The sequence below is a fragment of the Hyperoodon ampullatus genome (assembly GCF_949752795.1).
Source record: "Hyperoodon ampullatus genome assembly, chromosome: 2".
NCBI classification, from domain to species: Eukaryota; Metazoa; Chordata; class Mammalia; order Artiodactyla; family Ziphiidae; genus Hyperoodon; species Hyperoodon ampullatus.
Window position 1 is genome coordinate 59,729,490 of NC_136915.1, and position 15,430 is coordinate 59,744,919.

The 15,430-nt window shown below is 41.4% G+C and overlaps 1 protein-coding gene across 2 annotated transcripts in view; it reads right to left on the bottom strand.

Moving 5' to 3' along the window:
* The window catches only part of WLS (Wnt ligand secretion mediator), a gene marked incomplete at both ends in the record, with an annotated part of 104,821 nt that overhangs the window by 18,675 nt on the left and 70,716 nt on the right, over positions 1-15,430 (bottom strand). For both annotated transcript variants that reach the window (XM_079726509.1, XM_079726508.1), the window contains 7 exons: positions 2,557-2,640; positions 3,878-4,021; positions 5,927-5,990; positions 6,356-6,453; positions 8,583-8,751; positions 11,705-11,841; positions 13,561-13,722. In XM_079726509.1, coding sequence (XP_079582635.1) covers positions 2,557-2,640; positions 3,878-4,021; positions 5,927-5,990; positions 6,356-6,453; positions 8,583-8,751; positions 11,705-11,841; positions 13,561-13,722 — 858 coding nt within the window. The remainder of the gene's footprint in view (positions 1-2,556; positions 2,641-3,877; positions 4,022-5,926; positions 5,991-6,355; positions 6,454-8,582; positions 8,752-11,704; positions 11,842-13,560; positions 13,723-15,430) is intronic.

The window sequence follows — 15,430 nt, forward strand, 5'->3', positions numbered from 1 at the left end:
GGTTTTCTTTCAGGTGAGCTCATTGCTGAGACATTCCAAAATGACATTAAAAAATAAATCCTCTGATGATTATATTAATACAGTACCTCGGACACTGAGAGTTATGCCTGAAAACGTCTTAGATATCTATAAATAAACCTTAAAAAAAAATAACCCAGCAGGAGGACTGTAAAGAACTAATGGAATCCAAAAGACCTCATCGCTACCCCCTTAGAGTTGAAATCCACTCCAGGCCAACTGTCGCAGCAGATATAAAAAGCCAGCCACAGACTGCAGCCGTGTTAGAAAATACTGGGCAGTAGAATATTAATCTTTTTCTCCAAAGAAAAGCCACAAACTCTGCGACTTGGAAGGTTGGCCTCCTTTACCTCAGAAAGGTGTACTAATGAAACATGTACAAGATTAAATTTGGGCAACATGTAGCCAGCTTAACAGCCAAAAATCCCTCTTGCCTTCAGATGGGAGAGACGCTCTGCAGAAACAAGAGAGTAAGTGGGATGGGATGGGGCCATGGGGGAATGACTTCAGCTTTCTAAAGTAGCAGAAGCACGTGTTAGGAGCAAAGGGGTCCTTTCTTTCTGCCTCCCTGAGAACGTATCTTGGTATTACCTTTTATTCCTCAGCCCATCTTCCTCGAGGTTCTGTTTCTCCAAAGAGTGTGTGTCCTGCTCTCGCAGCCTTGCAGAATTGGCTGTATTAAGTGTCACAGTGCATTACTGAGGGTCTGGAGGACTGGAAAGCATTTGGGGCACATGAGGGAATCAGCCAAGGGATAAGTCTGGCTGCAGACACCCTTGTTTGAGCCTCAGCTGGTTGAATAAAAAACTCATTCAGAATCTGAAATATTTTTACTGCATTTGGAGTGGAGGGTGAAGTTGCCAAGGTTTTATAAACAAACAGTCTGATACAAACACAGCACTGTTATAGGTCAAAGCAGAGGTGGTGAACAGAACCTCTGAAGATGTGTATGTATATTTGTTTTATTTTTTTCTATTCACATCAGCCTTCAGCAGCAGCACTAACACTGCTCAGTGGGCGTAGCCAACAGGGCTCTAGGGATTAGAGGTACCCTTGGGTATCCTTGGATAGAATTCAAGGGGTCCATGAACTAGAGCGGGAAAAAATTATGTCTTTATTTTCACCAGTCTCTAACTGAAAGTTACCATTTCTTTCAATTATGAATGTAAAAAACAAATCCCCATAATATTAGCAATACCTGTAATTTTGTCACCAATAGAAATCATATTTTCATATCAATTACACTTATATATCTGAAATCTCTGTAATATGTATAACTGCAAATATATATCGCCTATCTATCTATCTATGTATCTACATGATTCCCTTTGAAATCCAAAGTATTTTGTTCATTTAAAAATATTCAAAGAAGAGGCCTTTCGATGTTTGGAAGGCCATGGCCTTCACCTAAGGTTACTTAAGGGGTCCAGGACACAAAAAGCTTAGGAGCCCCTCTCCTAAAAGGAAGCTTGCTAGCAGAATGGGGCAAGTCTTGTCCTAAGGCTCTATCTGCACTACTAACATTCTCACTTTTAATCAAATATAGGGATGACAGAGCAGCTGGCAAAGAAAATCAAAAGACTGGATTCTGGTGCCTAACTCACTGTATGTCCCTTGGTACAACACTCACCCTGCTGCTATTCATAAGAGCGCAGCTACTCACGCTCACAGCTTGCCAGGCCCTCTGCAAATCACTTTGCAAGCATTACTTCATATGATCCTTACAGCCGCCTTCTTCAGGTGGTGCTATTATTATATCCATTTTATGGATAAGAAAATTAAATCTTAGAAGTGTTCAGTAATCCATCCATAGTCCCACCCAGTTGGAAAACAGCATAAATGAGAAATGTCTCTAAGGCCATTAGACTTCATATTCTAGCAAAATGGCATAGCAATTCCTATCCTACTTACACATCAGATTTTTGTGAAGCTCAAAAGCATGATAGGTACGTAATATGTATGATTTAAACAGTACTTTCCACTTTCCAAAGCAAGTTACCAATATTTAAAAATCATTATCATTACCATTGTTGAGATTTTCAAGTAGAGCAAAATGTTGAGCTTTGGAAGTAACCAGCAGAAAGATAAAGCTCTATCAAGGGGAATTTTGAATTACATTTCGTGTTTAAGTGGCAATATAATTGTTACAAAGAATGGCAAATGGACTGTAAAAGGATCTATGTTAATGCTAGATAAAGATCAAATCAAATTAATACTTGCTTGTTGGTGATCTGCTACGGGGCTTGAAAAGTTATTCTCTTAAGTAAATGAAACAAGTGCCCTTCAGTCTAGCTGCAGGCTTTTAATTTATTTAGCAACTTTTCCCTCCTACCAGGCTGTACTGAAAGAAAAATTCAGTCTACCTCTGGCCAGGTGATAACAAGTCCCAGATTAGAGCAGCCTAAAAGCAATGGCTTGATCAGCTGCCCAGCACAACAGCCTCTCTGCTCCTTTCACAGTACCTCTATAGAATTTTCTGTGCAAAGCAGAGGCACCATTTCAGGACATTCTCATCCTGACCTCTGAGGGTCAACTTACCTGACTAACGATGAAGAAGATGACAGTCATGGCAGCACAAGCCAAGGTGATAAGCATGAGGAACTTGAACCTGAAAATTAGCCCCTGTTAGGAAAGAGAGAAAGAGCAGTTTAACATTCTACCAGCTACCACCAATCCTTTTCTCAATATATAAATCTATCAAAAGCTAATTTTAAAGAAATCTGTAAAACCAAATCCCTAAGAGTAACAGTAAAATAATTTCACAAAGTAACATTTCTCCTGCAGAAGTGAATATGGCTGGAAAATGTACTGGGCCCAATATTTCCAACGTTCTTATCTGTCATGAAACAGTGATACCAGAGCCTGGGAAATTATATTCACAGCACGTCATGAGGCTGCTAATTTCCCTGCTAAGCTAGTTATGCTTCTCTGCAAGGGTTCAAAGTTACCAAATCCAAGTTTTCTGCGGTTGTAATAAAACTCTGCTCCAGTGAACAAAGAGAAATGTGCATATTAATCAGCATGAAGTGGATTTGGTTGAATTTTCTCATGTGTCACTCCAGCTCTAGACACAGGCAAAGCTTCTGAAAGTGCCCCTGCTTTCCTGAGAGGATTTGAGGGAACCTGTGTTTCAGGGAGAGACGTCTCTTATTCAGGGGCTCTTATTTCCGCTGCATATAAAAACCCTGTGGTTCTGCAGTTTCTGTTTCTCTTTGCACAAAGGAATTAGGCCCATGTCTCCAAGGACAGCCACTTAGGCATGAGCTTAAGGGATCCTTCAAAAATTAAGAATGTGTTGCCTGCATTAGAGATGCGAGGCTGTCGTGTGTTTCTCTTGACTAGGGACATGATCTATAAACAGAGTGAGCACCTGCTGGACATTTTAGGGGAAAGTTGGTTAATTGAAGTCTGGAAATCAGATCACCTGGGCTGAACCCCACTCTCAAGGCTGATTCTCAGCAAGAGAACTTTAAATAAAGCCTCACTCCAAGCCAGATCCCAATTCTACCATAGTCAGGTCTCCTATCTAGCACACACCCACATTCCATTCCAAAGCTGAAGAACCTGCTGAGCAAGTTTACTCCTTATTGGGGATAGAAAGACATTTATACCACAGAAAACTCCAAGATCTAGATAAGCCAGAAAGCTAGATGCCTCTCAGAGTAGGATTTAGCCTCTTATTTTGCCTAGAGGTTCTACATTACATGAGAATCTCTCAGTGTGTATTTGAAATAAAGGCTTCCATCTCCCCTACATCTCCAGGTGTAGTGCGGTGTGTGTGTGTGTGTGTGTGTGTGTGTTCACAACAAGCAGAAGACAGTGGGCACCAGTTCCTGAATGAGCCCAGAGATGTGCTCACCTCATAGTGCAGCCGCCGGACTTTGCTCATGGCTGACAGGCTGGACTGCTTCCCGCTGATGTTCCGAAACACCTGAAAGACCATGAAGCACAGAAACAGGAAGTAGAGGCAGAGGCAGATGCCAGCCACAATGATGAAGGCCATCTGATGGCATCCAGTCAAGGAAATGGCCAGCTCATTGCCAAGGACTCAAGTACTTCTCTCCCCATCTCTGTGGGTGATACTCTTTGTCTCAAAATATTTAGGCAATTCTTGGGAGGATAAAAATCTTAAAACCTGGCATTCTAATATCAACAATAGAGAGGTTTTCTGACACAAAAATACCAGTGAGGAATGTTCCAAATTGCTTTCTAAGCTGAGTAAGAAGAGGAATGGAGCCTTGCTTTTAGAAATGCAGACTCTAGGGTCCACCCTAGACCTCCTGAATCAGAATCTGCCTTTTAACAAGATCCCAAGGAGTGTCATATGCACAGTAAATTTGAAAAGCACTAAAATATTGGATATAAGTTGTAAAATATCAATCAAGTGGAAAGTTGCATTAAAATCACCACAAGAGTTAAAATACAGGTGCCTAGGTCTCACTGCAGATCTACAGAATCAGATTTTCCAAGGGCTGGTAAACCAAGTACAACCATGTTTGGGAAACATTGGGCTAGTCCCTGGATTTTTATAAGGAGATTGAGATACCCTGGAATCTGGAGGGGATGGAGTGGGGCTGGGTGCAATAGCAGCAGCTGCTGCTACAAGGGATACTGGGCCTGAGACTGCAGGTCTTCAAGTAAAACCAGGGATGAAGTTCTGTCGCAACCTTCTCTCACCACGAGAAAAATCTTGTCAAATGGAACGGGGAGCAGAAGAACGCATGGCTAAAGTGGGAGCTGAGGGTGGGAGCAATATACTCTGAGGCCGATCTTCAAAGCTTAATCTGAGAACCAACCAGGTTTGGGGTAGAGTGAGCTGGCTTCGGAGGCAGGTGACCAGACTCCAACTTTTTTCTGCTACAACTCCATGCCAAGTTGCATATTTTAAAAAATTTTAACAAGTGTGAACTCAGCATTTATATTTCATTAAATAATATATTTAACGCAGTTTCTCTTTCTTTCCTAAAATCAATGGTACCCTTGGATGAAGAGAAAAGAGTTGTTTGCTGCAAGACTTGACAACTTATTTGCCTCCTTAGACCTCTATCACATCTACAGAATAAAGGGGTTGAGGCAGGCTTAACATTATAAATATTCTTGGTGTTGTGCAGCTCACATTTGAGGGGGCGCAGAGCGGAAAGGGGGAGCTCAACTCTCTTGTCTTTAAAGCAATGATATTATTGATCATGGCCAAAGAAAGCATATTCACCAGCACAGGACAAGATATTATCTATCAAGAAAGAATACAACTCAAGCCCCCTCTCCAGAGGACAGTCTTTTTCTCCTGAAGCACTTAACATATTGTTGAGGAAGATAAAATATTTAAATCCAGCATCCTAAAAGGGATAAGCTAAGACTGTCGCTTCTGCTTCATAAAGATGACTCAGACACTTTATGCCAACCAACCAGAAGCCTGGGTGACTCCTCTGGAACTAATCCCCTTAGCCTTATCTCCACTTGGTCTTGGAAATGAATAGCAGCAGCATGGGATGCCAGCACACCAAAGTCACTGTAAGAAGCCTTGCACACAGACGACTTCAGAAACAGGCTCTCCCACAGGGGCCCAGAGATGAACCTCCGTGGCTCCAGGGAAAAGCTAGTCATGCTTCAGTCTGCAGTGAACAAGTGTATAATAGATCATTTAGACAGGCAGCAGTAAGACCAGCTACTCTGATTCTTCTGCCATGGGGATGTGCTGCTATCTCTCATTTGGCCTGCTGTCACCCAGGCTTGAAAGCAAGCATTAATTCTCCTCATTATTTGCCTTAATTGTGCTGTTATCATTGGTCTGAAGATCAAAGCCCTGGCTGAGCACATACGGAGAGCATCAGTGGGACTTAGAAAATGATCTTGGGGACCAGGCGGCTATGGGACGAAATAAAACCCTGAGCCCATCAAGAAAGGATACAGCCAGCTCTGTTCCAACATCTGTAGTCCAGATACTGTAGAAGGGATTCGTGAGTTGTACCCCTCTACAAAGAGAAACGAGACGGAAAGGCAAGAAACAATTAATACAGAGGCAAAGGGGAACTTTCCTCCTTACATACTCTCAGCTTTTCAGCCAGAGGGGTGGAGACTGTATTTAGACTAAGTCACAGAGGACTTAAAAGAGAAAACGGAGTTTGAAGAATACAATCAGCTCAAATATTTTGTATCTATAAAGAGCTCTGTCTCTGATTTAATCCCAGTGCTTATCTGAGGATGTGACCATGTCCCGTGCTTTCATCCTACAGGCTCCCGACCACCCCCTCTCTTTTTCAGATACTTTTTCAAAAGAGCTTGGAGTGGACCTGGTGACATGCCTTTCAGCCCAGAGTCCCACGATCCCCCTGCTCACCTCTCACACATGTCAAATATGAAGAGACAGAAAGAGCCAACAGCAATTGGTCCGACTTGCTTCCAATACCCTGCTATGTGATTCCGCTCATGCTGATCCTGAGGAAAACCAAGTTGAAAAATGAGATCAAGATGTGGGAGAGCAAAGCAATTCTATAGGTGACTCAGTCATCCAACAATCCTTGCTGACCACCTGTTGTGTATCAAGCATCGTGCTAGACCAGCATACAAGCCCATCCATAAGGGCTCTCATCCTGTTCCCATAAGAACAAGATGCCACAGGAGGGAACACAAAGAAAGGCCTTGTACCTGTCAGGGAGGAAGATATTTTCCTCTACCCTTCTAGGTTCTTCTGGCTGGTCTAAGAATTAAAGTGACATGAGACAGATTAACAAGGTGAAAATCAAACAAAAGTTTAATAACATGGGATAGTCCCAGGACAACTGAGTAACTTGCCAAAATGGCCAAAACCCTCACCTCCCTTTTTCTTTGATAGCAATAAATGGGTGGAAAATTTACTTAGAGAAAAATGCACCCATTCCATAATTCCTTCATGATATAGATAAGAAACATAGTGTTCACAAATGGAAAACATTTCTCCAAGTTGTATATAGCTTTTTGTTTTTTAAAAACAATTACATCATAAAGCCTTAACAACTCTTTCTTGACATCTTCCATAAATTATCTAAAAAATAGATCCACACTTTGCTTAGCTTTTATAAATACCTTGACCTAATCACCAGGCCGCTGACCCTCACTTCTTAAATACCATCTTCAGCTGAAGACAAAAGAGGCTGTTGGGGGTAGTGGTTTGGGACTTCAAAGAGGAGGAAGGCAATTCACATGGAGATGGAAAACCAAATGTTTGGTAAATAAATGTTTGCTGGGCCCTGCTGACGCAATGAGATGGAGTAAACTGATTTTTGAGGCCCTGCTTAGAGTTTTCCCCACCACACCCAGCCCATATTCTTGCAGATGTCTCTGGTGATAGCTCTATTCAGGGAACAGGGCCTCTACTGAAATTGTTTTAGGCAGTTAGGGGGAAGGTCCAAGTTTCTTCCTGAGTCTTTTGAACCTTGATTGTTTCAGCTAGAAATAATTCACACGTCAAAGAGATATTTTGGTTTTGAGTGGCAAATTTTGCTCCCCTTAGGTAGTGGAAGTTCTGTGATCCACAAAATAACTCATTCAGAATTAAATTCCTATGTGACTTATCACTTGTGTTTTTTCAGGTGGGGTAGTTCCCAGAGGACAAAATAAAGACTTAAATGCATTAAAATACGTCAAGTGTAAGAGGTCTCTTATGGTTAGGAAAATAGAAATAAAGTCTATCTTCATTAAAAAGAAGAATGATTCCTCTTGATAGATATACAAAGATGTTAAGAGACAGAAAATGAAGGAATGTAAAGTGAGAAAACAGGGAAAGGTAAAAGACATGTCGTAGCATCCAGGCTAGGCAATCCACCCAGACTGGCTGTCCTGCTGCTGCCCCCTGAGTCACCTCAACTCCCATCCCTGCTGCCGAGGGCTGAAGGACCCCTCATGCCCACCCCAGCTGTAAGGAAGAGCTTCTCTCTCTGCTCACTGCTCTTGTGGAAGGGCTGCAAGGCTTCAGAAGCAATGATCAAACCATAATGGAATTTAAAAACAGTCCGCTCTACTATGAGGCCCATGTGCCTGACACAAGGACCAAGCTCCAGCTGGCCTATCCTCCTAGCCACAACGTGATGACTGCACCATTCTTATTTTTATCCATGGTATCTTCAATCCCTCTTGAAATATGATTTGGTGTCTGTGCAAACTTAGACCAGGGAGGTCAGTATTTCAGGGTAATAGGGGTTACTAGGCCACCTGGACAAATTGCCAGCTGGAAAGAGCCCGGCCCACATTCTCTGGCGGTTACCTTGGTCCTAGGCACAAGCAGAGATGAAGCCAAAGGACAAGAAAGAGTGATCATCATTAATGTTTGTGCATTTACTTTCTGCTAAATACTTAGCCATGTTATCTCATTTAAACCTCACGAAAACCCTATACATTAGCCTTTAAAACCCATTTTATAGTTGAGGAACCTGAGATTCAGAGTGGTCAAGTCACTTGCCAGCTAGTTAATAAGTGGTAATGCAGGAACCTGAACCACGAGTCTGACTCCAGGGCTCTTGAGCTCACTACTCCTGTAACCACTAGTTTATTCTGCCTCATCCACTGCCTCTTCCCCAGGGCGCTCTTACCATCATGTGCTCACCACAGAAGATGATCCAGAAGGAGAGAAGCATTGCATAGAAGATGCCCTGTCGGATATCGCCAAACAATAGCATCCAGGTCCAGTCAAACCCAATGGAAAACCATTCCACTGGGATATTGATAAAAGTCATGGAAATCCCAAGGGCAAAGATGACTCTGATGGTGAGACAATATCAGGAAAACTACTTTATTCATCTGGGAGGCAAAACATTTTTGATTTAAAAATCAAAACCCAGTTTTGGGAACTGAGATGTTACATATTGGGACTGAAGCCATATGATCAGTTTCTTTGCTCTCATAATGAGTCTTTACACGGAGATGCTAAATGTCTTCTTTCACTGGCACCACTGCAGAATGAAGGAGTGTTACATTAATCTTTCTACACAGTAACTGAACCTAACCTCCTGAATGCTCTGGACTTTATCTTGGTGCCACGTCAGATCAAGAGCTTCCTATAGTGTTTTCACCCTCCCTTGCCTTCTTAAACAGACCTCACTGAATATAATTATCTGCTCTTACCTATTCAGGTTATCATTAACCTGATCATTAAGAACACTCATTATTATGATATCCTCAGCAACTATAAAGTATACAAGCATATTTGTTTCAATAATACATGACTCCAAACAATATGAAATACAAATTATTTTAGCTGCTTGTTTCATTTTTATTTTGCTTTTCTCCTGTTATTTCCACTTCTCTATCAAAATATCATTCATTTTGTTACTGACTTATTCACACTTTCATTCACACCCATGATATGTTTATTAAGCACAAATCATGTACCAGGCATTTTGTTAGGGACATACATACCTAAATGAATAGGACCAGTTCTTTCCTTCAAGGAGGTATATTCAGTGGCTGAGCCAGACAAACTGTGATAAGTAATGTGACAGAAGTGTGCACAGGCTGCTACCAGGATTTCTCACTTTGATAGAGACAGAAATTGAACTGAGTTGTGAGTCAAGATTAGGGAGGTGGAAGGGCATTCCCAGCAGAAGGAAGAGCCTGGAGGGAGGCACGGAAGTCTGGAACAGCCTGAAGCATTTGGGGATCTGTATGTGGCACATATCAGGAAATGACAGGACATGATACCAGAGAAATAAAAAAGGCTGAGCTGGTAAAGAAACTTGCATACCTCATTAGAGAATTTGAAAATTATCTTGAAAGGACTGAGGATCCAATAAGAAGGTTAAGCAATGGAGTGACATCATTCCATTCATTCATTCAACAAATTTATATTTATTGAGCTCCTACTATGTTCCAGTCACTATTCTAAATGCTGGGGATATAGTAGTAAACAAAGTAGGTAAGAATTCTGCTCTAGTGATGCTTGTATTCAGATGGGGTGAGTGGAGGGGTATGGGAGGAATGATAATAAATAAATAGAGAATGAGTATTATGAAGAAGTATAATAAAGCAAGGTAGGAGAATGGAGAGAGATCGGGTGCAATTTAAATAAGGTAGATGGGAAAAAGCCTTTAAGACAGAAATTATATCAGGTCCTGAAGGAAATGAGGCATTGAGCCACAATGATACCTGGGAAAGAGCACTTCAGATGAAGAGAATAGCAAGTGCAAAGGCTCTAAGGTGGGTGCATGCTGGGCATGTCTGAGAACCATCAAGGTGGATGGTAGGTGGTGCAGAGAATAGGAGATAAAATTTAGAGGTGGTGAAGAGCCAGGATCATCGAGGGTTTATAGGCCAGAGCAAAGGAAATGAAAAGCCAGTAGAGAGTTTTGAGCAGAGCAGTGACGTCATCCAATTTCTACTTAAAAGGGAACAGTCTGTCTGCTGTATGAATAGATTTCAGGAAGGAAAATGATGGAAACAAGAGGAGCATCTTATAGCAAATAAGAGGCTATTTCCTATAATCCAGGTGAAAAATGAGAAATCATGGTGAGTTAGATTAGGGTGGTAGGAATGGAAATGGTGAGATTTCCTGGTGTGTTGGAAGAGGCGTGTGAAAAAAGAGAAGTAAAGGATGCCTCCTACATGTCTGCTCAGCTGCTTCTGAGCAGCTGAAAGGATAGAGTTGCCAATTCCAAAGACCAGGAGGGCCCGAAGAGGAGCAAGTTTGAAGTGAGAGGAAAACAAGTGTTCTTCGTATGTGTTACATTTCTGTGTGAGTGAAGATGTTAAGTAAACAGGTAGAATATTTGGGTCTAGATTTGGGAGAAGCTGAGGTTGACCATGTAAATGTAGAGTCATCAGAGTGTAGATGATTTTTTAAGACCACAAGACTAGATGAGATCACCCAGGGAAAGCAGCGTAGCTAAGAAAAAGAAGATGTCCAAAGACCGAGCCCTGGTTCCAAAGTTTAAGAGGTCGGAAAAATCATTGGAAACAGCCATGGAGACTGAGTGGTCAGCAAAGGAGAATAACAATGAGAATGTGGAGGAGGCTCTATGAAGAAAAAGGGAGTGATCAGTTATGCCAAATGCTAATGACAAGTCAAGAAAAGCGAGGACTGAGAAATGAGCACTGGATTTGGAATGTGGAGGCCATTGGTGGTTCTGTTGAGCAATTTTAATAAGGGGTTGAAGGAGCTCAAGAAAAAGCGGGAGGAGAAGATATATAGACAAGATTTTTGAGGAGTTTTGCTGTAAAAAGCAGAAAAATTGGTGTGGTGGCTTCAGGGGGAAGTACAAAGAGTTTTGACTAAGAATGGGAGAAGGCAGAGTGTGTCTGTGTATTAATGGGAATAATCCAGCAGAAAGGAAAAAGTCAATAATGTGGGAGAGAAAGGGGCTATGTCTACAGAAACATCATCCTTCTGGCAGTGAGAGGGGTTGGGATCAGTTAGCAGCAAGGCAGTTCGTCCACTGTAATAGAGAGAAGTATCTGATTCAGAACATGGAAATGAAGAGCAAAGATACAACAGAGAGCTGGAAATATGAGAGCAGTAGAACCCCTAGGATTTAATAATAATTTGCATATGAAAGCTGAAGGAGAAAAAGGAGTCCAGGCTGATTTGTGGTCAAATCACCAGCCCAAGTATTGATAACACACTGACCACTTGAACTAGGCCCCCAGCAAAACCAGGTCCATGGCAGGCAAATCACAGGATGCCAGCGTTCCTTAAGGGTGCTCCAAAATCAGCTCTTACTTTTCCAGAAGCACTGGGGGTCGAGACATCATGGTGATCCTTCTCCAATACCACACCATAATGATGAAGATGCTGGGTGTAAGGAAGGTCTTCATGGCAAACCACACCTTGGTGAAGCCTCCATTTTGGTGAATTCCCTAGATAGAGACCAATCATAATTTTGAAGGTCAATATATCTTAGTGTTATTTTCTACCAGCAGATGCATTCTGGGGAGAGGTAAATGGAGATCTTTTTGCTGAACTTTCAAGATCAAGAGCGCTAACATTCACAGCATGTACTGTCCTCATCCTACCCCCCTGGGCCCCTCCTCAGGCACTGTAGAAATATAAATCAAAAGGCATAAAGATAGACTCATTCTATCCTAAGGGAATGATTAAGAACATGATCAAAGATTTGTCTATAAGGTTTTCATTGAAAAATTGGAGCTATCTTAGATGCCCAAAATGTTGGCATTGGTAAAACGTGTTAAGGTAAATCCGTACTGTGGAATGCTAAGCAGTACTACAAAGTATATTTATACTGTATTCACAATATACCATTAATTTTTTTTTGTCACAAACTCTTTATGAACTCAGAGAAATGTATTATATTATCAACATCTTGAATACATATGTAACTTTACACATACCCTTGCCATTCATTGGTGAATCAATCCCAGATCTCAACACAAATATTTTCCATCATGTTTTTAATAATATGTGGGCGTTCAGTAATATGTGGGTGTCTAGTTAATACACTCATCAGACAAATATTGAGTGCCTACATTGTGCCAACAGTTGGAATACAGTTGTAATGTGATTTGTTTCTATTAATACAGTATTGTTAATGATAACAACATTTTTTTAAAATTTGTTAGAGTGGCTTTCAGGTTATTCCCATAAGATTTCATTATACCCTACTTGTGTTACAATATCCTTCCTTTAGTGGAGAGAAAGGGGTGGAATGGATGTCACTGCCACAGGAGTTGCATATAAACACATTCTCTCTTCAAGAGATGAAAAAGATTTTGTGGGTGCCTACTGACATAGTATGCCCATGAAAGTTGGTATATACATAAGCACCAGCCACTGTATTTCACAGTGAAGAAACTCTTGAAAACCACTGTATCAAAGTGCTTTTAGTATTTGCTAATGAAGATACAGAAACACTGAAATTCTGGGTTTCATGTAGAATAATCCCAAATTAAGACATTTTAAATATTCTCAAAATTTCTTCCAAGGAAAGATACATACAATTAATTTTAAAAAGCAAGGAACGAAAGAGTCAGTTGAGTATGATGGCCTTTTTTTTTGTAAGGGAAGGATTATATACGTATATACACAGAGAAAAAAATTGAGGAGATACAGCATAACCTCAAAGTGGTTATTTCTCTAGATGGCAGGATGTTACAGGTAACGTTTATGTTCTACTCTGTGCTTATTTGTGCTTCTAATTTTCTAGAGTAAATATGAATTTGTTTTTTAGATGTAAAAAATCCTAAATTAGATATAAAAAGTCATGCTGAACATTCTATTTTTTCCCCTACTAAAGAGATAAAATGGAAAGAACCTAAATCACAACTGCTCCCTTTAACATTTGTGCTTGCAAGGTGAAACATGTAAAAAAAAATTACTTTATCTTGGTGTTATTCACTATATAATCATGACCATCATAATAAAATCTTAAATGGACACAATAATTGCATTACTTTCCATTTCCATGGGTTTGTTATTCTTCTTACTTCTCAATGAAATAGTTGAGACATGGAGAATTCAAGAGTGAGATGGAGCATCTTTCTAATACACATGCTCACAACCAGTGTTCTTAGCCAGTGCTTTGATGTGACAGGCTTCCTGGATCAATCAGATTCACTTACCACCAGCCGGATATCCTTAATCTCTCCAATCCCAACATTGATTTTCTTCTTCTCGTTCACAGGCAGCCGGATGTTTAGAAGGTAATACTTATGAGCCACAGACCCAATTTCCATGAAAGGAAGGACGTCACATTCATAGTAACGGCCCTCATGTTCTGCGGTCTGGAAGAAGAGTGGAGGGTTTGAGGCATGGTCACTATTTCCAATAGACGATGTCTGAAGTGTCTTGCCTTTGCCTCATATCACCAATTCTAAAAAGCTAATGCTTAAAGGTATACCTCAGAGGTACAGATAATAGGGTACACTGGAGGCATGGCATCTACAAGCTGCCCCCTCCCACAAAATAAAACCCAGGGACTTCCCTGGTGGTACAGTGGTTAAGAATCCTCCTGCCAATGCAGGGGACATGGGTTCAAGCCCTGGTCCAGGAAGATCCCACATGCCACAGAGCACCTAAGCCCATGAGCCACAACTACTGAGCCTGCACTCTAGAGCCCACAAGCCACAACTACTGAACTGGCGAGCCACAACTACTGAAGCCCACGTGCCTAGAGCCCATGCTCCGCAACAAGAAAAGCCACCGCAGTGAGAAGCACGCACACCACAATGAAGAGTAGCCCCCACTCGCTGCAACAAGAGAAAGCCCGCGCACAGCAACGAAGACCCAACACAACCAAAAAGAAATAAATAACTTTATAAAAAGATAAAAATAAAACCCAGCCACATTCAAGACAGAACCAGAAATTTTAGGTAACAAGCAGAAATTTCTTCTATTTCGACACCTTTCTCAGCTCTTCAGTCCTCATTAGAGCCTCACGTCAGACTAACCTGGTCTACCAGGGCTACAATTTTATTTGCAGCATACCATCGGAGACCTCTAAGGCTCTGTAGAACAGTCAACTCAAATGTTCAGGAGGAAGCCCTTGCTAATGTTCATCACTTTCTTGGATGATGACTACTTATTTACATGGTTTTGGCCTGCAGGAGAAGCTACCAGAAGCTGAAAATATCTACTTTTTATTGATTTGACCAAAAAAAAAAAAGAAGCTACCCAAGAAGCCCTTGGAATTTGGGGAAGACACAGGGAGATGAAAGGAAACAATGAGATTAGCTTGCTAGAGATGACCACTTGCAATTCTCTGCCTCTAAAGCTTTCTAACTGCCCAAGAGACAAGATGGCAGAGGGAGCAGAAATTAAATAAACAAAAATTTAGCCCAGTTTCTAGAAAAGCCTCTTGGACTTCCTGCCAAACAATTTAAGAGGTACCAGCCAGCACATGGCAGTGGGAGATTGGCAAGTAGTACAACTTGCTTTTGAAAACTAAATTCTGCTCTTCCTTCGCAGGACACATGGCTATGTGTCCCAGCTGAGGGGTGGGGGAAGCGGGTAAGTATGGACACGTATAGGCAGGAGCCTCAGCAACCGAGGACTCTTCCCTGATAAAGCAGATGAGTGTCTTGTCTTCACTGCTGGGTTCGTATGCCAGCTTCAATGTTTGCGTATTACCTCCTGATGAAGTGATGGGGGACTGATTTGGTGTTCCTAAGCCTAAATTCTCAGGGCCTCCAAAATTTTTTGTTAATCTTCAGAGTAAAAAATCCAGTGGAGAAATCAAAAGGAAGATAAAAAGGAGTCTGTTTCTTCTGTGATCTTGGGGCAGGGGATGGGGGTGCTCTTTACTGGACAGTCAGAGCTTAGAGTGCAATAAACAGACCTTTGTACAGGAATGGAAGACACACATAACTAGAGGTAGAGCAGGCAAATATCTTGCTTATGCACTTCCACTTTTCCCTTTCCCACTCATGGCAGACATCACTAATCAATCATGATAATTTTTCATCCTCTAAGGTCTAAGGGGCTCTTATCAGA